A 26,455-nucleotide genomic window follows, 5' to 3' on the forward strand; every position below is an offset into this window, starting at 1 on the left:
GCTGGCTTCTCACTGACTGATTCATGGTCCAACAATTGATGCCCTTGTAGGGAACCTCAGTGTATTCAGGGCACCATAGGAGCCATCTGATCCTTCTGATACACCTCTCAGGGTAGATACAGATGGATTATTGTCCCACTTTACAGATGGAACAGTTGGAGATTAGACATGTAAAATTATTTACCAGAAAATCAAACTGTCTCCAGAATCTTGATACACGCTGGATCTCCTGACGTTAATACAGTGCTCTCTTCCCAATGTACAAGCAGCTGGAGAGGTAAAGAATAGGGCCCTTGTTGTCTGTATCTGGAGCTCCTATTATAGTCCTAGTCATGTAATAGGTGTTCAATAAATGCTTTTCGGATGAATGAGCTGATGAATGAGCCATAAGGAGACATTTACTCTCAGGGAAATTTCGCATGCTCATCTGCTAAGGAGAAATTCTCCCTCCCTGGGGGACCTTTTTATACTCACCTGGGATAGAGAGGTGTTTTCTGGTCTGAAGTCAAGTAATTGAAGAAGGTGAATCTCATGGTCCTCTCTCCACTGTTTCACGGCGTTTTTCTTTATTTCTTGCAGAGTCACTTTGTGGCATGTATGACAGCCATCTTAAACCAGATGGGTGACCAGCACTATTCCTTCTATATTGAGACATTCCAGACCAGCTCTGAACTTGTGGTGAGTCTATAGGATGCTCTGGGGCAGTGTTGGGGAGACGCGTTACACAAAAGATTCTTGAGAGTTTAGGGCAGAAGGTCTTCCTGTGCACCGGGAGAATGTGTGGGTCTACGTTTGCAGGCATGTTCGTGTGATTCCCTGTTTCTCACTCCCATTTAGGCTTGTAAATATCACTTCTGGGACACATCTTCTGTCCATGTCATACACGAGCCCTGAGTGCCTAGTCTACATATGCCTTAAAACCAGTATTTGCTGATGAATCATGGACATTTTGAGGCTTAAGAGCATGGGTGTTGGAGTCACACAGTCTTGGGTTTGAATCCAGGGTTTGTCACCAGCTAGCTGAGGAGGTTAATTTTAACATTTCTTAAGCCTCCGTTTACCCATCTGTAAAGTAGGGGTCATATCATTTATGTCACAGGGCTGTGAAGCGATTAAATAAGAGCACAGTAGCTCACACACTGTAAGAGTCCACTAAAAGTTAGCTATTATTACATTATAATAACGAATGCATAGAGAAAGTTGGCCTCTGAGACCCTTTCTTCTTCTAACCTCTCAGGGCTCGTTTGCTAGGACTGTCTGCCTGCGGCGGGTGCTGTGGGCCCGTACCTCTGCAGCAGATGATATCATCAACGTAAAGCCCAGCCCGGGCTGTCCCAGGGTGTAGTCATCCCTTTGCCCTCAGTATGGTCAGCGTTGTCATTGTCTCCTTACTATTGCCAGATGCAGGGGTTCTGCTACCAGGGGCTCACTTTTAACTCTCCTTGAAGGAAGCAAGGGCACCAGAATTGGACCAACCTCAGAGAGTGGCCCACAAAAAGAATCAATAGGAAGCCAATGTCCTGCCCCTTCATCCATTTAGCTTTGAGAAGGTCTCCTAACTGGAGTAGGATTGGCAAGAAATGGAACCTCTTTCTGGATACACAAAAAAATGAAACAAAAGGAAATCTAAGCAACCCAAGATTTCTCCCCCTCAAGTTCTCTATGTCATGTGACATGGAAATAGAAAGACTGCATTCCTAATTTTTGATCCTCAGTGGAAGGAAAGGTAGGAAGGATGGTAGGAAAGAGAATTGTTATGTATTAAATTACACACTTCTTATGTAGTCCTCCAACAGTACGGCATAGGTGTCAGTAGTCACATTTTACAAGTCTGCAATCAGCTTGCTCAAGGCCACACAACAGAATGTGGCAGAGAGAGGATTTGAACCTCTGCTCCAGCCCTTACACCGTGATGCATCTTCTCACTCAGAAGCCAGGCTTTCCATCTGTGAGGCAGAGGTCTTCTCTTCTCCATTCCCGCAGGAAGGGAGTGTGCCTGTGACGATATCCACACCTCCCCAGGTGACGTCAAGGATGAGCGATTATACTCACCATCGTCATCCTCGAGCACTTAGTGAACACTTACAGTGGGCCAGACTCTGTGTGGAGCATCTCATAGACAGTGTGCACTTAATCAACCCTCTGAGGTAGATGTTATCCCCATTCTGCTAATGCGGAAACTGGGACTTAAAGCATTGAGGTAATTTTCCCTAGAAGCAATGATTGCTGGAAAGGAACCAATCTCATTTCCAGAATTTTGCAATTTAGCTTAAAGCAGTGATTTTCAAATTATATTTCTCCTAGCCTCACTGTCTTCTACCATAAACACACACACACACACACACACACACACACACACACGCATGCATGCACGCACACTTCAACCAGAGCTGTTTTCTACTTTTATCTATTTTATATATTAGGTTCCAAGTAAGATTTTCTCTGAACAAAGAACTCTGCTATTAAAATAATCTGAAAACCGCTGGCTTAAGGAAAGAACTCTGAACGGGTTTCCTATGGATTTTAATTTTACCTTAAGCAAATAGCCTGGATGCCTTCGTTTCCTCTAGCTCAGGAGGGCGCCAGTGGTTCTGGTCTTTGCTATCTAGATTTGTATTGAATTTGTGTTCTCCAAAGGTAGAGAACAAGTTTGATCCACTGAAAAATCTGATGGGGCATGCTGAGGTCCACTTTGAACCTCTTCAAAGGAGAGGGAGAGAATCCCTGTCATGTTTCCTCTAAGCTGCTTGTTCACGTGCCTATGACATATGAATTAGCTGTGTTTACAGTACGGTAATTAGATGTTCATTTTAATACTAGTTTGTTTGCTCAATGACCTGAGATGCATTCATATAGTGTAGATTATTTCCTCCTCAAATACATATTTGGAAAGATGATTATAAAACTGCCACATCAATGAATGCATTTACTTCTTTACTCCCAAAGACAGAATTAATAGTCCTTTATTTTGAGAGTATTTTCTCATTCCATATTCATGCTCCACTTATATTTGTGAAACAGTCTCCCAGTAACAAATCGTTAAGATTTCATTAAAAAATCCACTCTATTGGTTTCATTGGATTTACTTAATAACAGGCTGTACCCCTTCCCTTTCTGCACCTCCAAAAAATAATAAAGAAAAAATGTGAACAGCCAACAAGATCTGGGCCCTTCCAGTCATTTCCTATAAAGCAAAATGACAGGTGTGTTTTGCTTTACTATTGCAGGACTTCTTGATGGAGACATTCATCATGTTCAAGGACCTCATTGGGAAGAATGTGTATCCTGTAGACTGGATGGCCATGAGTATGGTTCAGAACAGGTGAGCTGCCACCTGCTGCCTAACAGCCCCATCATCTCAGCACTCACTTTACAGTGCACTGTTAGAGAAAGAAGGTGGGGATAGTTTCTCCGTGGGTGAAAATAAACCGAAGTGCCACAGACCCTTTCTTTCTACATTTAAACCCCAGGGAATTGCTCACCGATCTTGAGCTATTTATTTATTTACTATTATTTATTCCTTTTTATATACTGAACTGGCTACTCCCTGCCTTCTCCATTCTTCAAATACTAGTTAAAATATACTTTGTCTATGAAGCCTTCCCTAAACTCTTGAGACAGGAGAGCTTAAGGTCAGTCTTATTAAAATTGAATTATTTTAAATTTATTCAAAACAATAAAATATATTCTGTGACATGCAGTAGAATAAGTTTAGGAAGCACTGGATTACACAGCTTCGAACAGCTTTCTGTGCTGCAGGACTTCTCAGAGCCTTTAGTATGCTAATAGAATTCTTTAAGAGAAAGATTTAGGATACAGCATTTCACAGATTTACTTGCCCTTTGAAACATTTGGTGTGAATATATTTATGTCTCCGTGCGTATATATAATACTTATTAGCATCTCATAGAATACCAGAGTAACCCAAGTATAGCTCAGGTCCCACATGGCCCAGTACAACAATAGATGAGAGTAACTGTGAGCAATTTCAGTCTTTAATTCTTTCTCTCAAATCATGTCATTTCATCAAAATGAAGTTCAAGTCATAACACTCAGCAATATTATCTAATATTCCCTTTCTCCATTCTTCTGTCTCTCAGTATCTCTCCTATCCCATGGTTTACCCAAGTCTCTCTCAGAACCTCATCCTCAATTCCTATCCACAAACCCCTTTAAAACTGGGGTCTTCTCGGCTCCTTTCTTTCCTTTCTCTCTCACTTTCCTTTGGCTTCTTATATTTGTTTTAGGTCCTTCCCATGGAAACCCCTTCACTCTACACTGGTTGGAAGTTTTCTCTCTCTCTACCTATTGTCCTTGTTTTGTATCACAAGAGCCAAGAATTGACTGGCAAAGACAGAAATATCCTGAGAGGGTAGAAGAAGAGGAGAAGTTGAAGAGGCAAAGGCGGATCCTCTTCAGTGGGAGGCAAAGAGGGAAAACTATAAATATTAATAAGTTTGTCATTGGATACAGTCTGGGAATTTCTATCTCATCTATGCCTAGGATCTTACTCCCGTCCCAGATGGCCTCCATCCCTTACTCTTCCGTCCTCTGAAAAGCTGCTCTTCCACTACTTGGATGCCTAAGTGCCTAGCCAAGTGACTTTACAGACACACTTGCTCTTGGGGCCAGCTTTAGGGGCTGGTGAAGGGGAGGAGCGGTTTGTCAAGGCAGAAGGAGATAGCTATCTGTATGTACATTGTTGCTGATGGTGGGAGGTGGATAAATCAGCACAGCAACAAAGATGTAAGAATTCTTAGCTTGGGCTTACACTGCCCTGATTCTCCCTGTTCACATCACTCAGCTGGGAGGCTGGCTTTTACAGTGCTTAAAGCATTGGTGGGAATTAGGCCAGGCCACGTTACAGATGAGAGGTGGGTATCTCCCTAGCCCTTCTGTCAGGACCAGCTTCCTGAGTATGCAACCTGTGTAGGTGTATAGGACCTTGCACTCTGAAGGGTCCTGATGTCACCATCTTGAATTCTTAATAATTTTTGGACTAGGAGACTTGCATTTTCACTGTGCACTGAGCTCAACAAATTATGTAGTTGGTTGTACCTCACAGCAATGTCCAGTCACCTGTGTTTGGAAGAAGCCAGCTCCCAAACTGCGTGCGAATCCCTTCACTGTTTGCCAGCTGGTCAATAATGTCTTGGGGTTTTGCCAAATTACATGAAGCACCCAGGTGAGTCACCTTCGACTCACCCTACATTTCAGGTACACTCAACTATTCACTGTTGCCTACTGTTTCATACTTCTCGTGACTTCGCATAAACTATGACTCTCCTCCTTTCTAGACCAAACTCAACATGAAAGCATCCTTCAAATCCTTGTCCATGTAATTTCTTCTTAGTGGATCCTTCTAGGACTCCTTTATGGTAGGAGAATATGTCCCCTCCTCTTCGTTTACATACACACCCATATTATAACACTTACCCACTGTACTGTAATTATCTCTTCATATGACTATTTCTGCCACTAGAGAATGGGCTTCCTGAAGGCAGGCACTATGTCCAATTTATCTCTGTGTTTCTAACTCCTGGCACAGAACCTGACATTCATAAACATGTGTAATGAACTCTGTGTATCCAATGGGTACTTATTTTTTAAAGTTTTAAAAAATATTTTAATTTGGGCTCCCTGGTGGTGCAGTGGTTGAGAGTCCGCCTGCCGATGCAGGGGACACGAGTTTGTGCCCCGGTCTGGGAGGATTCCACATGCTGCGGAGCGGCTGGGCCCGTGAGCCACGGCCGCTGGGCCTGCGCGTCTGGAGCCTGTGCTCTGCAACGGGAGAGGCCACAACAGTGAGAGGCCCGCGTACCGCAAAAAGAAAAAAATTAATTTTATTGGAGTACAGTTGATTTACAATGTTGTATTAGTTTCAGGTGTACAGCAAAGTGATTCAGTTATACATATACATATATTCATTCTTTTTTAGATTCTTTTCTCATATAGGTTATCACAGAATATTGAATAGAGTTCCATGAGCTATACAGTAGGTCTTTGTTGGTTATCTGTCTTATATATTGTAGTGTGTGTGTTTGTTCATCCCAAGCTCCTGATTTAGCCCTCCCCACTACACTTCCCCTGTGGTAACAATGGGTACTTACTGATTAGGGTTTTTTTTTTTTAAGAAATTCAATTCAAATTTGCCTAAATAGAAAGAGAAAGTATTGGCTCAGACAACTGAAAGAGCCCAGAGTTATGGCCGCAGGCATGGATGTATCTAGGTGCTCAAACAGTGTTGTAGGGACTCTGTATCTCTACCTCTGCTCTTTCCTCTGTTGGCTTCATTCTTAGACAGATGCTCTCTTTGCAGTGGAAACGTGGCTATAGAAGTTCCAGAAATATGTCTTGTTGGATTAGCAGCCCCAGTAGAAAGAAAAAGCCTCTTCTTCAATAGGTACAGCAAAATTTCCCAGACTAATCTTGAGCTACATGCCCATCCATAACCTCTGTGGCCAGGAGAATGAAATACGCTATTTCATCAGGCTTGGGTCATATGACCCACCTTTGGAACTGGGGAGGCTGTGGTTAGTTCTACCCAAACCACAAAGTCTGGGAGCAAAGGGGGAGGCTGGGGGAGTAATTCTTCATAGGAAAATCTGAGAGTTATTACCAGAAGGAGAAATGGACGATGGGCAAGCAAATAAATGCACAGACATCTACCACTGATACAGGGTCAGGAGGATAGAAGCCCAGAGAGGCTGGAGCCCTGACCAGGGCAAACTCCCCTTCTGAGCTGCCGACAGTCATCCTGGAGGAAATACGTAGAAGTGCTTTGAAGGACTGTCCTTACCCGAAATCCCACAGACTTTAGTCTTTTTGTGGGAGACTGGCCCCCAGAGATGATGCAATAATCCTTGTTTCTTTATACCTACAAAATCAGAATATAATTTTCTAAGGGACCTAAGAAAATGGAATTGTCTCCTAAATAGAAACATTTGTATCTCTAAAGGATCTGCTGAGTACTTAAGTCTTTACATTTAAGATAAGTTAGACTCAGAAACACAGCCTGGGTTTCAGACTTCTTAGTTCTGCCACCTTCTCTTTCTTGGGAAGTCATTCAACTTCTTGGAACCTCGGTTTTCTGATCTGCAAAATGGGGATGATTCTATCCATTTCATGGTATGTTTTTGTGAGGGTAGAATGAGTTACTCCTTAGCACAGTGCTGGTACCTGGGAAGAACTCAATGAATGGGAGCATTGCAGACAACAAATGTAGCCTTGGAGTAGAGAAGCATGTGCCTAGTGTCAACCAGAAAAGATGACTGTTTTTCTCCTTGTTGGCATATAGCTCAGGTTGTAGACTTCCTTCATCTTCTGGCCACAGTGATCCCTTCCATTTACAGAGCACCTGAAATTTTTTTCACGATTGTTGCATCTTGTGTGGTGTTACGATAGCTAACATGTATTATGCACCTAGATCCACCCCCATTGTAAATACTTTACATGTATTCGCTCATTTAATCTTTGCAACAACTTTATGATGTGGAACTGTTATAATCCACATTTGATACCTGAGGAAACTGAAGCACAGAATAGACGACTAACTTACTCAGTGTTGTATTACTAGCAAAAGAACAGAGAAGTCAGGCAATCAGAGCCCATGTTCTTCATCTCTACTGCTTCATCCTGTAAAATAGTGAGGCTTGTCTTATTAAGTGCATTGTAAGGATGTGCAAACTGCATATTTATTGGCTCAGATACCTTAAAGAGGCCCAAAGAGGTAACCTGCACAAGGTCATGCAGCTAGTTAATGAAAGATTTCAACATAAATTGGAAAAACGGAACATACACCATGGTTGAGCCCAGATCACTGTTCCCCAGAATGTCATTTTCTCTCCTCTAAAAATATGCATCCTAAGCTCCATTCATTCACGTGGACAAGGTGAACTCCGTATGTTGGTTAGTCTGTATGTTACAACATCTTTCTTCCTTTCTTTTCTTTCCTCCTTTTCTTCCTTCCTTCTTTCCTTCCTTCCTTCCTTCCCTCCCTATTACTTACATTTTTATGATTTTCTGTTTTCATAATTTCCCAATTATCGCTTGTTATTTGTGTATGTATGTATTAGTCATATATAATTTATCTATCTGCTTGTTGGAGGAGGGAATGGAGTTTTGCAGATTTGAATGTCTCCTCAGCTGTGTACTGTTTGTGTATGCAAACGTGGTGACATGTCTACGGCAAGAAATACCTCCTGTTAGAGCATTCTTCTTACTGGTAAGATGCAACATTCAGTAAGGTCTGACGTACGCGACATGGTTAATTTTTAAATGATCAAGTTCTTTGTAATATTGTAAATGAACAAAATATGCCTAGGGACCTCTTTTCCTCTCCTCCATCTGCACCTCAATCTGGAAATTCAACATTTGGGGCAGGGGGCAAGTGGTGGCCGTTGGGGATTTATACTCATCCCTAAAGCTTCTCTAAATGGAATCAATCAACACATACATATTGAGTGTACCGGGCATCCGGAGCCCATCTACGCCATGGCCCCAGAAGGCAGGGTGCTTACAGTCTTGTTGGTGAGACAGTAAGTATGCCCATGGAAATATGACCAAGCACTGCAGCCATTGTAGTGAGTTCAGAGCACAGAGTCCAGAGCACAGAGAAGTTAGGATTTATGACTGCCTAGGTTCGAACCATCTTATAGTTACGTTACCTCTGGTAAAGTTACTTAACCACTCTGGACTCTGTTTTTCTCACTGTAAAATGGGGTACTAATAAGACCTACCACAAAGGATTTTTGTGAGGATCAAAATGAAATAATACGCATAAAGTAGTTAGAACAGTGTTTAGCAAGCATTTCGTAAATGTGAGCTATTATTTTTGTTCTCACATTCCTATGATCTGGGAACATCCAGAATATTTCACAGAAGAGGCACATCCGGGCTGGATCTTGTCTACCTTACTGGTGACGTGTTTCAAGGTCTAATATTGTCTCCAGCACACACTAGGCACATAGTAGGGTCACAATAGCTGACCCTAGGAAGCTGAGCAGGGCAGTGCTCAGCAGTCTGCTGGCGGCTCCATCAGTGTGCTGACACTCGTCGTCGCCCGCTTCCCCTTTCTCCTACCTACATTAATTTGTACTGCCTACTCCCTTTTTGTAGACCTCATCTCCTCCAAATCATATCGTCCGGAAGAAGGCCTCTCCATGGGTTTTATAGCCAGCAGGGCACATCTAATCCTGATGTCCAGCTGGCCATGGAATTCCAGTCCCAGGAGTCTGCTGCACCCCTAACTAGAATCCAGAACCACTCGAGAAGGGTCAGGGGTACTTGGGGTGGGCCGTGCCCTGACCCTGAGCTGGAACCCTCTGATACACTCTAGCCTCTTGGTGCATGGAGCCCTTGTGTGTTGTGAGGGAAGCAGCTTAAAGGCTCTGGGAGAATGGCTTTTTCACTGCTTCTAGGGGAGGAATAAGGACTCCCTTCTTCTGGCCACCTCTTTTATCTCCATCTTCAAGTTTTGACCAGTAGAATCCACTACATCCCATGAATCACAGCCCAAAGGGGAATGGGATTCAGGGAGGCCCTCTCTCTGCCTTCGGCATTCTCACTGGAAAGGGCGTGTCCACCTCCAGTTCCCTCTTTCATTCACATCATACAACCTGTGGGCATGGGTTGGTTGTCACACTGGAGTGTTCTCAGCTTCGGATCCTCCTGCCTCAGAGCTACAAGTGGCTGGGCAGTTAAGGATAATGATAGCCACACAACTGACATTTATTAAGGACTCCTATGGACTGAGGCCCTGGGCCACCGGCTTCACGCACTGCGTCTCATTTCATCTTCACCCACGGCTCATCATACCGATGGGGCAGCTGAGAGTACCAGAGGCAAAGCAACACACTCAAGACCACAGCAAGGGAGAGTAGCAGAGTGGGAACGTGCCCCCAGGCAGGCTTGCTCTAGCTGCTGCAGGAGTCTGTGCACCTTGCATTACCGCATCGAGTCCAAGGACTGATGCACATGGTGCATAGGTTTATTCAGGACACGAAACGTAGGAACTCTCAGTTGCCTCCAGTAATGAGGATTTGTTCTGTTACACGAAGGGAAGTAGGAAACTGGGAACCTGGTCCAGTGGCTGCAGTGAGCTTCCCGTGGAGCAGTTCTCAGGGTAGCAACCTCGGGTATCCTCGGGTACCAAACTCCCTTTCTGCCAGCTTCTTCCTGCTCACAGCAGCTGACTTCTCTTGCCGTATGGCCTTTGCTTCCTCACAGAATTATCTGCTCATGGCTTCTGCTCAGGGCAGGGTTCGTTGCATCCTCCCTGGTTGTCCTGCTTTTGAACTGTCTAGAAGGGCTTGATTTACTACTATCCAGGCTTGGGTGCCCCCACCGGTACCCATATGATTACCCATGGGCTTCTAGTCAGCCCATGGAAGACTGCCTGAGTCGAGTGTCGGTTCTGGGCCCTCTCAGCTGTGGGCAGGGCAGCAGGATAATGGGGACTAAGTGGGAAGGGGCTCTGTGCCTTGTGGGCATGAGTAGGAGCATGCCCAGTGCCAAAACACCATGCAGGCTGGCCTTCAGGGGAGCCAGTGTATCTTTCTGGTTAATTGCAAGGCCTTAAAGAAAGACAGACCTGAGGTTGGGTGGACTCTGCTGCTTATTAGCTGTGGGAATGTGGGGAAATATTTTGATCGTTCCAGGGCTCAGTTTCCTCTTCTGTTAAATGGGTGCGACAGTAACACCTCCTTCAGTTTGTATGATTAAATGAAACAAAGTCTATAGAGCACTTGGCACAGGATATATGCATGAGACTCCCATCATTGTCATTATTAACAAGGTGAGCTCACAGCTTGGGTTGAACAGAATTACACAGATTTCTTTGTGAACAGAATAGCATGGTGGTTAAATACCAAGGTTCTGAAGGCAGCATAACTTTGTTTAAATACTGGTTCCACATGTATTGGCTGGGTTCTTGGGAAAGTTACCTGAACTCACATCTCTAAAAGGCAAACAATATCTAACTCGGAGAGTTCATGTGAGAATTTAAAAAGGTGGGGAAAAAACACGGAAGAAATCCATGCAGAGTACTTAGCGCAGAGCCTGGCACATCGTTGGTAACCATGACTGTGATTATTATTAATTTTTTTAGAGGCTGCTAAGCATCACGGATGAAATGCAGGAAATGTTAGGTTGTTATTTGATCGTGAACTTTGTTTTCAACACTTCAAGATCATTTTTGAAAGTAACAGAAAAAGTTGAGTGTGTTTTCATTCTAACCCACTTCAACATATTAATGCTTAGGCTTTAAGTACAATTATTTTTTTTAACGAATACAGAAGACATACTTTTCCAAGCCCATAGGTGGGAAACCAAAGTTAAGTGATATTCTGATTCCCAGAGGGTGGCTGCAGAGGAATCCAGAGAGAGGGAGGAGCCTTGATTTACTTCAGCCCCTCTCTGCCACTAGTCCCCCCATCAGCACAGGGAGCTAATCATTCCTGGTTATTGGGCTGGCCTTTGTGAGCCAGAGGAGGTTTAGGTTGACAGTCAAAATAATAACTGTTATGGAAACTACTGAGAATGTGTAAAACCCCTCATTTTGGTATCATATTAGACTGTCTGAGATGTTTATACATAATATGACAGCCACTCAATGCATTTCCATCTGGAGAATCAGATACTAATCTTTAAGAAGAAAATATAGATGTTTTTTCAAAGACATATTAGCAAATGACAGAATAACAAAACCAAAGAAGTCTCACCTTGTGGCAGCCTGATGGGGTGGAGGGTTTTGTGGGATTTGTATTTCCTGTCTTTACGTGGTCCTGATGGCTGCAGCTTGTCCTCTGACTGTCCATTTTGCTGTCGGTACCTGCCTTTGGAAGAAGGATTAAGCAACCCAAAGGGGTCTGGGCGGCCACAGCGACCATGTTACCGTTGTCACCATGTGGCAGGCACTGTGCTCAGCACTTACCATACATTTGCCATTACACCCTGCAGGGACCCCGCGAAAGGGGTTACATCGCTGCTGTTTCACAGAAAAGGAAACTTAGGTGTCAAACACGATATTAACATGTCCCAAATCCACACAGCTGGGAATTGGCAAAGCGAGAAATCACAGCCAGTTGTGTGTGTGTGTGTGTGTGTGTGTGTGTGTGTGTACAAATCTCGTGATCCTGATAGCAGGATACACTGCCTTCTTTGTTCAACAAATATTTATAGGTGAGGTTTTCAGAGGTGATGAAGAAGAGAGCCCAGTGCTACTGAAAATTAGTCCTTGGGCCACCTTTATCTATATGTCTGTTTGCTACTTTACATTTAAACAAGGTTTTGTAACTTTCAAAGCTTTTTTATGTACATTTTCTCTTTCTGGCTTCTAACAGATGGATGTTATACAAAGTCGAATAATGAAGTGCTGATCTTAAAAACAAAACAAAAGAAAACAGATATTTAGTGTTTAACGAACACCTAGCCCAGCTTCCCAACAAGCGATGCCTGGTGTAGCACACGCTATAGTTGCCCTTCCCACACTCGTGGCCCACCCAAAATATACCTGCAGCTTCGGTGGACATTTCCCATGCATCCTGAGAGCTTCCTACTTCTTTCATTCTCTGGGCTTTCTCTGGCTACAGGAGAGTTCTCAGCCCACCTGCAGGGCAGGCCAGAAGTGCTAGGGACTTAATGTCCGTAAGAGCAACTTTCAACCATGGGGGGGCTGGTATTAATGGGTAAATAGCCCAGGACACTTCTGATGCTCAAGTATGTTCAATACAGTCTAAATTCAGAAGTTCCCACGTAGAATTGAGTCCCAGTTATTACCCAAAGCAATAACCTGCTGATAAACACTTCCTTTTACTGGCTTCCCACGGGTAGCCAAATAGACATTTTCCCTGGACCAGCCACTCAGTAGAGAAATTATTGATTGTCCTCTGTTAATCAAAGATTATAGACAGTAGTCCAGGGAAGATCTGGCCCCTGCCCTTTTAGATTTTACAAACACACACACGCACACAGTGGAAACTTGGCCACAGTTGGGCATGTAGCAGCTTGGGAGGTGACTGCAAAAATCCAGGACAGAAATGATGGTGACTTGGTTCGGGTCAGTGGCAGTGAGTGACGAGAAGTAGTTGCATTTGGATATATTTTGAAAGTAATGCTAAGAGGTTTTGCTGACAGGTCAGGTGTAGGATGTGAGAGAAAGAGGAAAGTCAAGGATGCTAAGTCCCCCTACCCCTTGAGCAGCTGGAAGAATGGAGTTGTTTTCAGCTTAGATGGGAGGACGACAGAAAGAGGGCAGGTAATAAGAGTCAAGCTTTTGACATGTATGCTTGCAATGCCTATTAGTCGTCCACGTGAAGGTATAGAGCAGAGAGCTGGAATGCAAGCTGGAGCTCAGGGGAAAGGCCAGGGATGAAGATATAAAATTTGGGACTCAAAGGCATGTAGATTGGAGAGTAGATGAGATCATGGAGGGAGTCTCTCATTTCAAGGAAAGCACAGTCTAGTTGGAGGAGACAGTCGTTACTGAGTCACACAAATAGCTCATTCGCAGACCATGATGAAGTCTGGAAAGGCAGTTGTACTGACTGTCCTCTGGGGGCCTGAAAGATGCAGCAGACCCTGCCCTGAAACAATCAGAAGGAGGGGGCATTCTATACAAAGGAAGAATACAGCTATGAACTCAGAAAACAGCCAGAGCACAAAGTAATAGTGAGAAAGGATCCTAGCAAAGAAGGTGGGGTCCAATCATGGAGAGCATTGACGGTCAAGAGAAAGAGTTTAGATTTCTCCTGTGGGCAGTGGGGAGCCACTGAGGTGGGTGAACGACAGGATTGGAACTGTTCCATAGGGCAACTCACTCTGGAGGCTGAAAGGGAGAGAGAGAAGAAGAGGCTGTAAGACCAGAGAGTAGGGAGGAAGGAGAGGAAGGGATGGATGGGAAGACATTCAAGAAGAAACACAATTTGACAAGAGGTAACAAAATGTTCAATACGTGTAAGATTTGATCAGCATTACCATCTCGAGAAGAAGAGTGGAGAAGAGGTATATATGGGAGGTGCAAGGCATACATAGAAGAGTGATCATTGAAACACTGTTTATAACAGAAAATGCTGAGAAGCAACGTAAAGGTCCATCAATAAAAGACTGATGCAATACGCTGTGATACATCTATACAATAGAATGCTCTTCAGTGATTAAAAGGGATGATACATATCTGAATTCACTGGCATGAAAGGAACACACAATTTATTGTTGAGTAAAAGAGGCTGTGAAACAGAATTTATCGTTTAACCCCATTTATCAAAATGCTATCTTTATAATATCGTTTGTGTATATATGTCTAGGGAGACCTTTGAAATTATGTTCGTCAAAATGTCAGTGATGGTTTTCCCCAGATGATAGGATTGCTGGTGTGTCGTTTGTTCGTTTATTTATTTGATTTGGGAGGAGGCAATTTTTCTGTCTTCCTGCATGGCATGAATTTTCTGACACAGGCTTGTAACAGTTTAAACAAGAGACAATACAGATTTTCTAAAGGAAGTCAAACAGACAGGCAGGGCAGGGCAAACATGGCCTCAGGTCTACAGTGAGAGCAGGTGTTAATGTGGGTCAACGAACCTCTTCCTTGGGTCTTTGGAACTAAAGGAACTTCAGTCTGAAGCATGGGGGAGGAATGTTTGGGGTAGCGTGCTCAGATGGCCTGGTGACCTTCTGCCTTCTTCCAGGGTCTTCCTGAGAGCTATCAACAAGTTTGCAGAAACCATGAACCAGAAGTTCCTGGAAAACACGAACTTTGAGTTTCAGGTGAGTGTGAGGCGCCAGACTTGCCCTTGGAGTGCCCTGGCTGGGCTGCTCCAGCAATCTGGGCTAACTGCTTCATCAGACACATCCCAAAACACTCGGAAGCTATGTCTGTGTCTCTGGGTGTTTCCACAGAGCCATGGCGGGGAGAGGGGAGGGAGGGAAGTACTCAGCGTTTGGAATCAGGCCCTTGATTAAATAGTCATCAACTGAGCAGCATATGCAAATGTGACCGTATGATGTATCTTGTGTTGAAGAGGAGACTTGCAGTCATTCATTGTCAAAGTGGGTGCCACCTTTTAAATATGTATTAATTTTTTTTTTTTTACTTTTTTATTCACTGGAGCCTAGCAAAGCAGCCATTCTCAGATACTGAAAGATAAAGCTCACTAGTACATTTCTGTGACTTTCTGATTCCTCCGGAAACCACTTTTAGTGCTCAGACAAGACCTGAGGACTCTGTGAGGTTCAGGGGCTTCAAAGCATGCCCCTGGGGCAGACAGGGCGACACATCTGCTCAGGGCCCAGGCAAGAAGAACCAGCTCTTCAAAGCCTTGTGGACAAGTTCAGGTTGCTACCTCTGGCTGGAGGTGTGAGAGAGGAGACCCTTAAAAGGGGATCCCCCCTCCAGGGAAGCCTCTGACCCCCAGGATCTCTCACAGCACAAGCTTAGGGAGTGGCCAGCAAACTGGGGCGATGGCTTTTTCTGCCTGCTCGTCTGGGGTTTCGGTTCCTGTCTGGGCTGTGGCCTCTGACCAGCCGAGGAACCTCAGGCAAGGCCTGGACTGCATCCGTGCCTCAGCTGACTCATCTGTAAGATGCTCAACAACACCTCCCCTCGCTACTTCGTAGGGTTTTTCCAGAACGGGAACGTGCCAAGGCACTTGCTAGGGGAACTCACTTGTAAGGAGGGTCCCAACAGTTTCCGATCAAACACTTCCTCCTCCAAGAGGCCTCCCCTGCCTGATTCCTCTCCGAAGGTCCCCTAACAACCCCATGGCCACTGTGTGTCACCACTTAGCCTGCTGTAGTCTCTTCATAGCACTCCGTGCCATCTTTCTTATTTGCCTACATGCCCGTTCTCTTTCTTTCCTCTGGTAGAAGGTAAGCTTCGGGAGTCGGGAGTGTGAAGACCTGTACTCACAGGGAATCTATGCTGTGTTCCTGGCACATAGTAGGTCTCCTTGGGGAGGTGATGCCTGGGCTGAGGTCTGTGAGATCCGCTCTGCTAGACAGCACCGGCCTATAAATACTTAATAAATGTTATCTTTGAATAAGATTCTCTCCCACTACCTTGCATTTAAATCAGGCGACTGAACTGTAATGATAATGATGATGAAGAGAACAGCTGCCATTCTCTGACAGCAGTGTACGTGCAGATCTCACAAGAAGCGCTTTATGCGTTATCTTTCTCAGCCCTTACAACTACCCTACAAGGTAGTTACTATGACTCTTATTTTCTCTACTGGAGGGATGTGGACACTGAGACTCCCAGGTGACGAGCAGATAGCCTGAAGTCACACAGCGTGTCAGTGCAGAGGTGGGACGAAAGCACAGCAGTGGCTGGCAGCAGAGCCTGCAGATCACTGCAGCCACATGCTAGAGATAGAGTTTCACCACCACGTTGGGTTGACTGCTTGGCAGGGTCTGGGTGAGAGTTATAAACCTTTGACATGGAAACAAAACATGTCACTTTGGCTGTTCGAATCAGGACAAGTGTTTGATCCCCTTCCAAATGTGGCCCAGGTGCCTGCAGGCTCTGGTTACGAGTACGATCAGGGAAGTTAATAAGGCCATTGCTTTTTTGGAGGGGCAGCTCGGAAGAACACACCTAGGGGCCAGTGGCAAGGCAGTGTTTGGGCCATAAAACCGTTGGCTGGTTTGTTCATCTCTTTCCGTGGGCTTTGGTAATTGTAGCCTCGGACCCGATTTCCTGACTCTGGCTCTCCTCCGTGGTCTTAGAGCGGTACTTTCCAAGAGAAGCTCAGCTTTAGTCCTTCATGCCATTCTTTTAGGTTTTATCCAGTTTTCCTGAAAGAAAATCTGCATCTGAGAGTGCCCCAGAGAAGTGGGGGTTTCATACATGGAAGGTTTGAGCTTATCAGCTGTGTGGCTTTAGGCAAATTACTTCACCTCTCTGTGCCCCGGTGTCCTCAACATCAAATTATGACACTAATAGTAGCTACTTCTCTGGATTGTTGAGAGGATTCAGTGAATTAATTCGTGTAAAATACCTAGAATGCCGGGAGCATGGTAGTTAAGAAATGGTTAATAAATGTTAGCTCATTATAATTACAATAATTATCATTTTGATGTGATGTGATGATGATGACGGTGGTGGTGGTCCTAAGTGTGTCAGGTTCTGGGAACCCACATGTCAGTCCTCAGCAAACACAACAGTAGGGAGGCATCTTTCTGGTCACCACAACAACTGCCTAGGGCTGTCACACCCACAAGATTTGTAAAAAGGGAAAGCGGCCAACATTACAAAATGAAATAAGTCTCCTTTTCGAATGAGACTTCCACAGATATTTAGTGGGAAGCACTCAAGAACAGGATCATTCTTCAAACCTATCTTTGTTCTCCTACCTTCTCCTCACTTGTGTGAGAATGGATTTGTTCTCTGTACCCTGCCTGGAACACGCCTTGTTTTCTTCTTACCATTTTGTTAATTATGCATTTAATATCAGCAGGAACAGCATCCACCACGAAGCGCGGCTGCCCTTGCCAGCTGCTGCCCAGAGGAGGGGCACGTACAATGAGATTCGCCCTAATATCTTTTCCAGAACTGTGGTTTTATGATTCAAAGGGCAAAAAGCAAGGAGCTCTGTGGGTGCCGTTCTGTAGGTGACAAGACCTGGGAATTAGAAAAATGATGCTTCCTGCTTGGGGCTAAAAAAGTTTGCATTCCCAGGCCCTATTCAAGATGCTGGGCCTTGAGATTCACATCTGTTTGCATGGTCAGGGAAGACCAAGAGAGGATTTCGAGTTTAACTCAGTGAGAATTTTTGTTTAAGAGCAATTCTCATGAGTCCAGGCTGTTGCAACATGCCTTGAGAAACTCAGAAGCAAAACAGAGCACTGGCCTGCCTTCAAAGATCTTGGGGTCTCAATAGCAGACTATAAATCCATCTTCTAGCATCCAAGCTTTTGAAGAAGGTGACTAAGCTTTATTAGGCATCGACTTAGGGCATTTTGACCCTTAATCATGACCCTATTAGGTTGGGATATACCCATTTTACTGGTGAAGAAACTGAGCTTCAGAGAAGTGGTTGACTTTCCTGGTAAAGGTCATCTAACTATTAAGTGGGTCTTCTGGGATTCAACCCCAGGCCTGTCTGCAATACCCAAGCTCTTTTCACTCTTCTGCACTGTCTCTTAGGAACAGGGTGCCTTTCGGATCTAGGAGACAGCTCTATGTAGCTCCAGAAACAGTCTGCCCTTGTTAGCTTTTGCTGGCCGTGGGACAGGGAGCTCTTCAATGATTGGCTGCAGAATTAGACTCTCCATGTTGGAAACTCTGATTGGTCCAGAAATCAGTGGTTGCACTTCAGATGTGTTCTTTGGCGCCAAATAATTTTTTTCCATCTTAGGTGGCTGTCTGATTGCTACTAAGACCATTCTCTCTACTTGGGAAGCTGTAATTGGCTCTGCCTTTGGTAATTCCAGCCTTAGTCTTGAGGCATTTCTGGATCAGCTTCTGGGCACCAGACCACCTTGGGATCATTTTTAAACCTGTACTGGAGACCCTGTGAAATGAAAAGCTTCCAGAATATTCCCAGCCGTTGGTGGAGGAATGAGGGCAGGCTTGGTCTTTATAATGGGAAGTGTAACCAGTGATGGCAAAATACATGAGAGAGGGAGCACAGACACAGAGGGAGCACTCATTGGCGCCTTGAAGAGGCCCACAGCACTACCCACAGGGAGGTCATGGCAGGACGCCTCCACCAGGCAGGAAGATGGTCACGTGCTTGGGGACAGCTTCTGCGGCCCTGCCTGCTTCAGCTTGAGGACCCTAGACAACCTCTGGACTGAGGTTCCCAACCTGAATCTGTAGCTGGAAACTTTTACTCCCAGAATCAATGGCATCTTCACAATGGCCATGGCAGCTGGGCCTCTGCACCACAGAGGTGGGTATGCTGACTGCATTTCAGCAACCCTGGGTGTTGGGTCTTTTTTTTTTTTAAATAAGAATTTGGGGTAAATAATAATTCAAGGCCATTGAGAAAGAAACTTATAGGATCAGACATTCTTGATGTCTCTGCTGTAAAGATATCTGATGAACCAGTGGAAAACTCAACCAATGACAAAGGCTAACAAGAACCAAGAGAGAAGAAGAAGAGCAATTTTAACAGAAGAGCAGAGTGGTTAAAGAATGCAAGTTCTGGAGACAGATGCACTTGGATTCAAATGCCAGCTTCATCATTTTGTAACTGTATGACCTTGGGCAAGTTAGTCAACCTCTCTGGGCCTCAGTTCCCTGTTCTCTAAAATGGGGAGAATCATAATACCAATAGCATAGTTTCTGGGGAGGATTTAACAAGAACACATGTGGCATGCTGGGCTCATTAATGAACTCATTCAACAAATATTTCCTGAGTACATGTGGGGTTAGACATGATCCTAGACACTGGATATACAACAGGGAATAAAAAGATGAGTTTCTTGCTTGCATGATGCTTACATCCGGTAGAGGAGACAGAAAATAAATTAGTTCTGCTTAAAATATGTCATGAATCCTGTGAACAGGGTGCAATGAGGGCAAGTAATGGATGGATCTAGTTTAGTCGAGGCGGGCTGGGAAGGCTTCCCCTGGAATTGATTTTTGAACTGAGATCAAAAGGCTGAGTAGGAGTTTACTAGGTAGCAATTTCCTCATTTTGTCCTTATAAGTACCCCCTTTAGATACTATCTAAAGTCTCAGAGAGGTAGGGTAACTTGCCCATGACAGTGGAGCTTGTAATTGGATTGGAATTCTGGAAGGTGACCTGACGGTATCTATGAAAACAAACAACAAAGACAACACAAACAATAACAATATCTGCATAGACCCTGTGCCTTAGCAGTTCCACGTCTAGGAATGTCTACTACATAACAGTCTCTCATGCATAAAGATATATAAACAAGGATGTTGATTACAGCACCAATGCTAAAGAAGAAAAATGTTGGAGTCAAGCTAAATGTCTATAAATAGGAAATTGGTTACAATTAAAGTACATTCTTAGAGCAGAAGACCATGCAGCAATAAAAGAGAATGAAGCAGATCTGTATATGCTAATGTGGAAACATCTGCAAGAAATATTGATGAGAGAAAAAAGCAAAGTATAGCAGACTATTAAGAAAAGATGTCTATACATGTGTTTGTTTATACACAAAAATTTTTGGAAGGATATCCAGGAAATTGTTAGCAACATTTTCTTCTGGGGAATTAGACTAGGGTCCAAGGTAGGATGGAAAATAACTTTTGATTATTTAATCTTTTCCATCATTTAATTTCTTTCACTGTGTGTATATTACATTTATAATTTTTTGAGAGTTAATTAAAAATAGCTGAATTCTCATTACACCCACTAGCGGTATGACTGGGTTGTGGTTTAATCTATCTGGATCTCACTGTTTACATCTGCGAAGTAATAGATTTGGACCAGATGACCCTTACATTTATTCCAGCTTTAACCTTCTTTTGTCCTACGATTTCAAAATATGAAATTCCCAATCAGAAATCACCTTACTTCTTCCCCGGGGAAAAGGAACCTGTGTGTTTTGCCAAAGATTCTGTGGCTTCTCCGAGCCATCCAGGCTGGGCTGTTAATAAAATGCCACCAGGCAGCTTGGGCCAGGGAGGAAAGAAAAATCTGGGATCTTTTGAAACAACTGGAGAATCTCTCTAACAAAATGGTCATCAATAAATAAATATTTTCTGGAGCACAACTGTACTCAAGCCATCGTACTGAATTTAGCATTAGGGATACAAATAAGTAGAAGCCAGAACCTTGGTACTGGTGGAACTTACAATCGGAAAAGACAGGGCTTACAAATGCTCTACAGCCAGTACTTACAACAATCCTTTATGGTAGTTACCATTATTTTTTCCATTTTACAAGTAAGGAAAATGAGGCTCAGAAAGGTCAAGTAGCTAGCAGCTCAGCTAGTAAGAGAGAGACTGGTATCCATTCCCTAGTCTGTGAGACACCGACGCATGTGCTCTTAACCGCTGGAGGATCCTGTCACGGGAAGTGAGTGGAGTACAAGGTCAGGTGTGGAACGATGGACCCATGTCTGTGGTTGCACCTACTAAGTGCTCCTCAGATCCGGAAGGGCTGAGCAGACCTGATGTGCTCTGCCTTCTGGGAAGGCCTCATGAAGGAAGTGGGTCTCGAACTGGGCTTTGATGAAAGGATGGAAGTTAGATGCTGCAGGTGTGAGAACCACTGTGAGCAAAGCCACGGAGGCCAAGACACTTGTGTTCTCTCTGTGAGTCTGAGCAGATCAGCCCCTCCCCCCTCCCCAGGCAGTTTGCTGAGGGAGATAACACTGGAAATTGCCTGAAAAGCCAGGTTAGTTCATTTGGTTCTGATTCTTCAGGAGCAAGAGTCAAGGAAGGTTCAGGCAAGAAGTATCATGAGTGCCCAGCCGTGTCTAGTTGTGGCCACTGCTCAGCTCTCAGGCACTGCACAGAGCCACTGACCATGACGGCCTTCCCTCAGTTCCAAAGTTGGACCCACAGAGCCTCATGGGCAGAACTGGGCAGGGGCTGTGGGTGAGACACGTAGGGGCACCATTTCTGATCCACTAAGAAGAAGCAGCACTGGATCTATGGTCTCATGGTCCATGAAGATCTTCAAGGAGAGAAGTCAAAAGAAAATCAGGTGCACTCCTAAGTATATACTCAAGAGAACTGAAAACATACATCCACACAAAAACTCATATGTAGATGTTCATAGCAGCATTATCCATAATCGCCAAAAGGCGGAAACAAACCAGATGTCCATCAGGGATAAACAAAATGTGGTACGTCCATATATATTTATACCCAGAATAGTATTCAGCAATAAACAGAAATGAAGGACTGACACCTGTGACAACGTGGATGAACCTTGAAAACGTCATTCTTAGTGAAAGGAGCCAGACACTAAGGAAAGGTCACATATTTTCTGATTCCATTTCTATGAAATGTCAAATCCACAGAGACAGAAGCAGCTTTGTGGTTGCCAGGGGCTGAGGAGGAAGGAAGAATGGAAGTGACTGCTAATGGGTGGACGGTTTCTTTTTGGGGCAATGAAAATGTTCTAAAATTAGGTAGTAGTACCTTGTGAGTATACTCAAACCCACTGAATGATATACTTTAAAAAGTTAATGTTATGATATGTGAATTATATCTCAACTTTAAAAGAGAAAATCAGGAATGTGTGACAGAAAACATTTTTGAAGGACCAAGTCAGGTAGAATAGAGGCTAGCAAGAAGCTTAATTAAATTTGACAGTGTCTAGGTATTCTCAAACATGGTTGAGAGAGGGGGATTTCTGGAATTATTCTCAAAAGTGATACCAATTCAACTTACTTTGTCACATACCTATTTCCTGTTGTAACCTGATTATTCTTATGAAATCCCCTGCATTCAGGAATTTTTCACCCTAGAAATAACCCATTCCATGTCCTATGACCAAGTTTTCCCGTTCCTTGGCTTGTGGTTTCATAACCTGGTCTTAGACGGGAGGAGGTGTGAGCTCTGGGCTTACGCAGACCAAAACAGTACATTTTCAGAACCTGCAAGTCATGGGGACGTCAGGAGGAAGGACAGTCAGAGTGGCTGAAAGACGCCAGGAGGAAGGACAGTCAGAGTGGCTGAGAGACGCCAGGAGGAAGGACAGTCAGAGTGGCTGAGAGACGCCCTGACCTTTACTGTGTTTGGATAAGCGAGGTTACTACGGAAACAGAGGAGCCTGAGATCTGATTCTCAGGGTGATGGGCAGTTTTTGGAGGACTTTGAGGAAGAGAGTGATACGATATGATCCTTCCGGGTTCTGTGTGCAGAGTTGACTTTACGGGGGCCACAAGCCAGGAAGTCACTTCACTGCACCCCTGGAGAGACTTGGTCTTTTTGCACTCTGGGAGATAAAGTTTCAAGTAAAAGAAGGAAAGCTCATTTCCTCAACAGAGTATGAGCTGCACAAGGGCAGGGACTGCTGTCTGTATAACCATTGCCCTATCCCCACGTGATGACAATGCCTGGCCCATTGAAGATGTTCAATAAATATGTGTTAATGCATCCTCAGCTAAAGACTGATCACAGCGTGTAGAAAGAGACTTGAACGTCAGTCGGAAGGCTTGGGTTTAAATCGCAGCTCTGCTGTATGTTTAACAAGCTGTGTGACCTTAGGCAAAATACTTAAGCAGTCTAAGCCTCAGTCTCCTCAACTGTAAAATGGGCCTAATAATGGCTACCAAGTTTTGAGAGATGAAAGGAGGGATGTGTGGGAAAGTGCCTGGCCCATGGTAAAATGAAGGGCTTGTTTTGCTCCTTTCTGAAACTGGAACCACAAGCCCAAATGAAAGTAATACTCTGGGCGGCAGTAGGGGCTTTATCAAGGGTAGAGCTGCCTTTCATTTAGTCTTGGCCATCTGAAACTTCCGATGAACATCTTTGAGTGAAGGATGAAGGTCTCACTGGCAGGTGATTTCCCCAGCTGGTGTTAACCCTCCGCTTGCTAGTCAATGTTTAGAGGAGGCTGGAAGTGTGTGGGCTTTGTCCAGCAAAGCCGCCCCCCACCTGCTCCTTGCAGGGCCATGGCATCTCGTAATAATTGCTCCTGAGCACCGAAGGCACCAGGTTGTACTATTTGCTTTGGTACCAAAGGAGTCACTAGAATAATGAAAAGAATAATAGGCAGTGCTTTGGAGCTCTTACTGAGATTCATGCCCTTTAAACACATCATCTTTACCATAGCCCTCTGCAGTGGATACACAGGTACCCCTTTTGCAGATGGGTTCACTGAGGCTCAACAATACCTCGGTTTGGGTCTCCATCTCGGTTCTGTAGCCTGTGTCAATATCACTGTCACTGCTGCTAATCTTTGGAGCCCTTGCCCTGCGCTGCACACTTGACCTGATCTCTTTCACCATGAGCCGTGGAGCGGGTTCTAGTATTAGTCTCTTCATTTAGCACCAAGAGATCATGTAAATGTGACGGTTATGACAAGCTTACCTGTAAACTTGGCCCTCAGTGGTTCTTGAACCCAAATTAGCATTGCAATCACCCAGAGTACTTGTGAACACACGGATTTCTGGGGTCCGATTCAGTAGGTCAGGGGTGGGTCCAGAGGACTTGCATTTCTAATGAGCTCCCACGTGCTGCTGGTACTGCTGACCAGAGCCACACTTCAGAACCATTGAACTACAGAGAAGGAAAAGGCAAAATATTCTAAGCTGGAATAGGTTGCAGGCTGGTCCTCTGAGCTGTCGGGTGAATTAGGGAGGACTTCCGTAGAGGCTGAGAGGCTCTGAAATACTTAATCCCTCATCACCCTCTACTTCTAGGGCAGAGAACCAGCTCACCAGGGCACCCAGCTGGGGCGACTTGTCTTTCAAAAAAACAGAATGAAGCAAAACAACAACAATGAAAAAGCAGCCCTAAAATCTTCCTCCTTGCCCAAATCCTGTTGTCAGAGAGAGGATGTGGTCGGCACCTAGAGAAATCCATCAGTTATCCTCGCTCTGGCCGGGATGTTAATTTCAGAGTCAGTGCCAGTTAGAAAATTGCAGCGCACAGAATTAAACTGGTTCTGCCTCGGTCTTCTGCCATCTTCATAAATTATTCACGTTACCCAGCGTTTAATATGCTTTCCCACTTCAGACCCTCTCCGTGACTGTTCTCCACTCTTTCATTTACAGCTGTGGAACAACTATTTTCATCTGGCGGTGGCTTTTATCACTCAGGATTCTCTGCAGCTGGAGCAGTTCTCACACGCCAAATACAACAAAATCCTGAATAAGTAGGTTGCATTTGGATCTCTTGAAAGGGGGGTAGGGGTTCATGAGAATCTCTGAGATGGTGACTGAAGCAGACATTTTTTGTTCCTCCTAGGTACGGGGACATGAGACGGCTAATTGGCTTCTCCATCCGTGATATGTGGTACAAACTTGGTGAGTAGTCACACACAACCAGACAGACACCATCTGCACAGGCCAGGGTCCTTCTTGAAGACCATCCGTTAGAGGGCCATGGGGACTTCAGCAGTGGGAGCTTGAAATAATAGTCTATCGCTGTACGCGCCCCGGGTCTTTAATAAGTGCCTGATGAGAGAGGGTGCCCATCCCCCAAATCCCACCCCCCAAAACAGCTGTGGATCTGCTTCTCCTTGGTGCCCCTGAGGGGTTAAGAACTCAAACTGGATTTTACAAGAAGGAGAAAGAGCACGACTGCTGTGGGAGTACACGTCACACGTGTGCTTTCTGCTGACTGGTGGCCGTTCTGCATCCCGCTTCCTATGTGATGTAGTGATCTACAAAAGACCCTCCAACCACATGGGGGAGAATTGTTTCCATGGAAGACGAAGGTCTTTTGCGGTATGTTTGAGCTGAAACGTGACCCCAGAAGCTGTCCCTGCTTCAGTGAGCTGCAGGAATCCTGTGTGAGCTGAGTGGCATCTGTGGGAGGAAAGAAGGGGAAATGGAGTCCGCCAGGCATTTAGGGAGGGTCTGAGTCAGACCAGGGCTAAGGAGATCTTTATCTAGTCTTCACATCACCTCCTGCAAGATGGAAACATTACCTGCTCCTTTTACTGATCAGGAAACTCAGAGAGGGAAGCAACTTGCTTGAGATGAAACAGTGGCAAATCCCAGAGCTTGGTTTTGATTCCACGAGGCTGGGGGCCACATACCTCGCCCAAGGCCTGAATCCTGCTCCATAAATAGGTGCGGAAAGGATGAATGGGTAGATGGATGGATGAATAAATAGTAACAAGTAATGAACCATTTTCACCTCCGATTTTTGTGCACCCTCCTTGACTCTCTGCTGCCGAATTGCTCTGCCCTGGGCCTGGATGTGGGCCCTCTTCAGTCGAGCACTTGCAGTGCTGTGCCCATCTCTTAGATTCAACCTATATCACCTCCCCTGACTTTGCTTCTTGCCTCCCCAGACATCTTAGTGTCTTTCAGTTCCCATCTGATTTCCTGGACAGCCGTTCCTCACCCTTTCCAGCAAGGCCCATTCGTTGTGGGGAAAGCACAGTGGATATCAGCCTGGGTTTTGTGTTTGCTGGCAGCAACTCAACTCAGGCCAAGAGCACATACTGGTAACAGGAGGGTTGTGGACTGGCTCACAAAATCAAAGTGAGAGCTGGGGAACCAGGCCCAGAACAGACTCTACATCTCTGCCTGGGGCCTTGCCCCGTCATTTACATGCTATGAGGCCCAAAGCCAGGGGACTGAGTGACACTGGGCCTAACCTGGGGAAACAGCATCTTCTCCCAGGGTGCTTACGAGGATCATGAGAGCAAATACTGGGCAAGTGAGGCCATGGAGGCCACACCCATGTCAGAGTTTTTATCATTATTTTCACCCTCGTGCCATCAGGAGGGAGCCTCATTTTCCTGTTCTAGCTCAGTAGTCATCAAAGCCAGGCCTGTGTCACTAAGGCCTGAAGGGCAGGGCCCGGGCAGTGCCCAGGCAGGTAATGTAAAAGAGTGAAGGGGCT

General features: G+C 44.9%; 1 protein-coding gene across 2 annotated transcripts in view; it reads left to right on the forward strand.

Moving 5' to 3' along the window:
* DOCK2 (dedicator of cytokinesis 2) overlaps positions 1 to 26,455 on the forward strand; it is a 409,609-nt gene that overhangs the window by 312,274 nt on the left and 70,880 nt on the right. For both annotated transcript variants that reach the window (XM_019945662.2, XM_033853554.2), the window contains exons 28-32: positions 580 to 678; positions 3,228 to 3,322; positions 14,685 to 14,763; positions 24,652 to 24,752; positions 24,845 to 24,903. In XM_019945662.2, the coding sequence (XP_019801221.1) occupies positions 580 to 678; positions 3,228 to 3,322; positions 14,685 to 14,763; positions 24,652 to 24,752; positions 24,845 to 24,903 (433 nt within the window). The remainder of the gene's footprint in view (positions 1 to 579; positions 679 to 3,227; positions 3,323 to 14,684; positions 14,764 to 24,651; positions 24,753 to 24,844; positions 24,904 to 26,455) is intronic.

The sequence above is a fragment of the Tursiops truncatus genome, chromosome 3 (assembly GCF_011762595.2).
Source record: "Tursiops truncatus isolate mTurTru1 chromosome 3, mTurTru1.mat.Y, whole genome shotgun sequence".
NCBI classification, from domain to species: Eukaryota; Metazoa; Chordata; class Mammalia; order Artiodactyla; family Delphinidae; genus Tursiops; species Tursiops truncatus.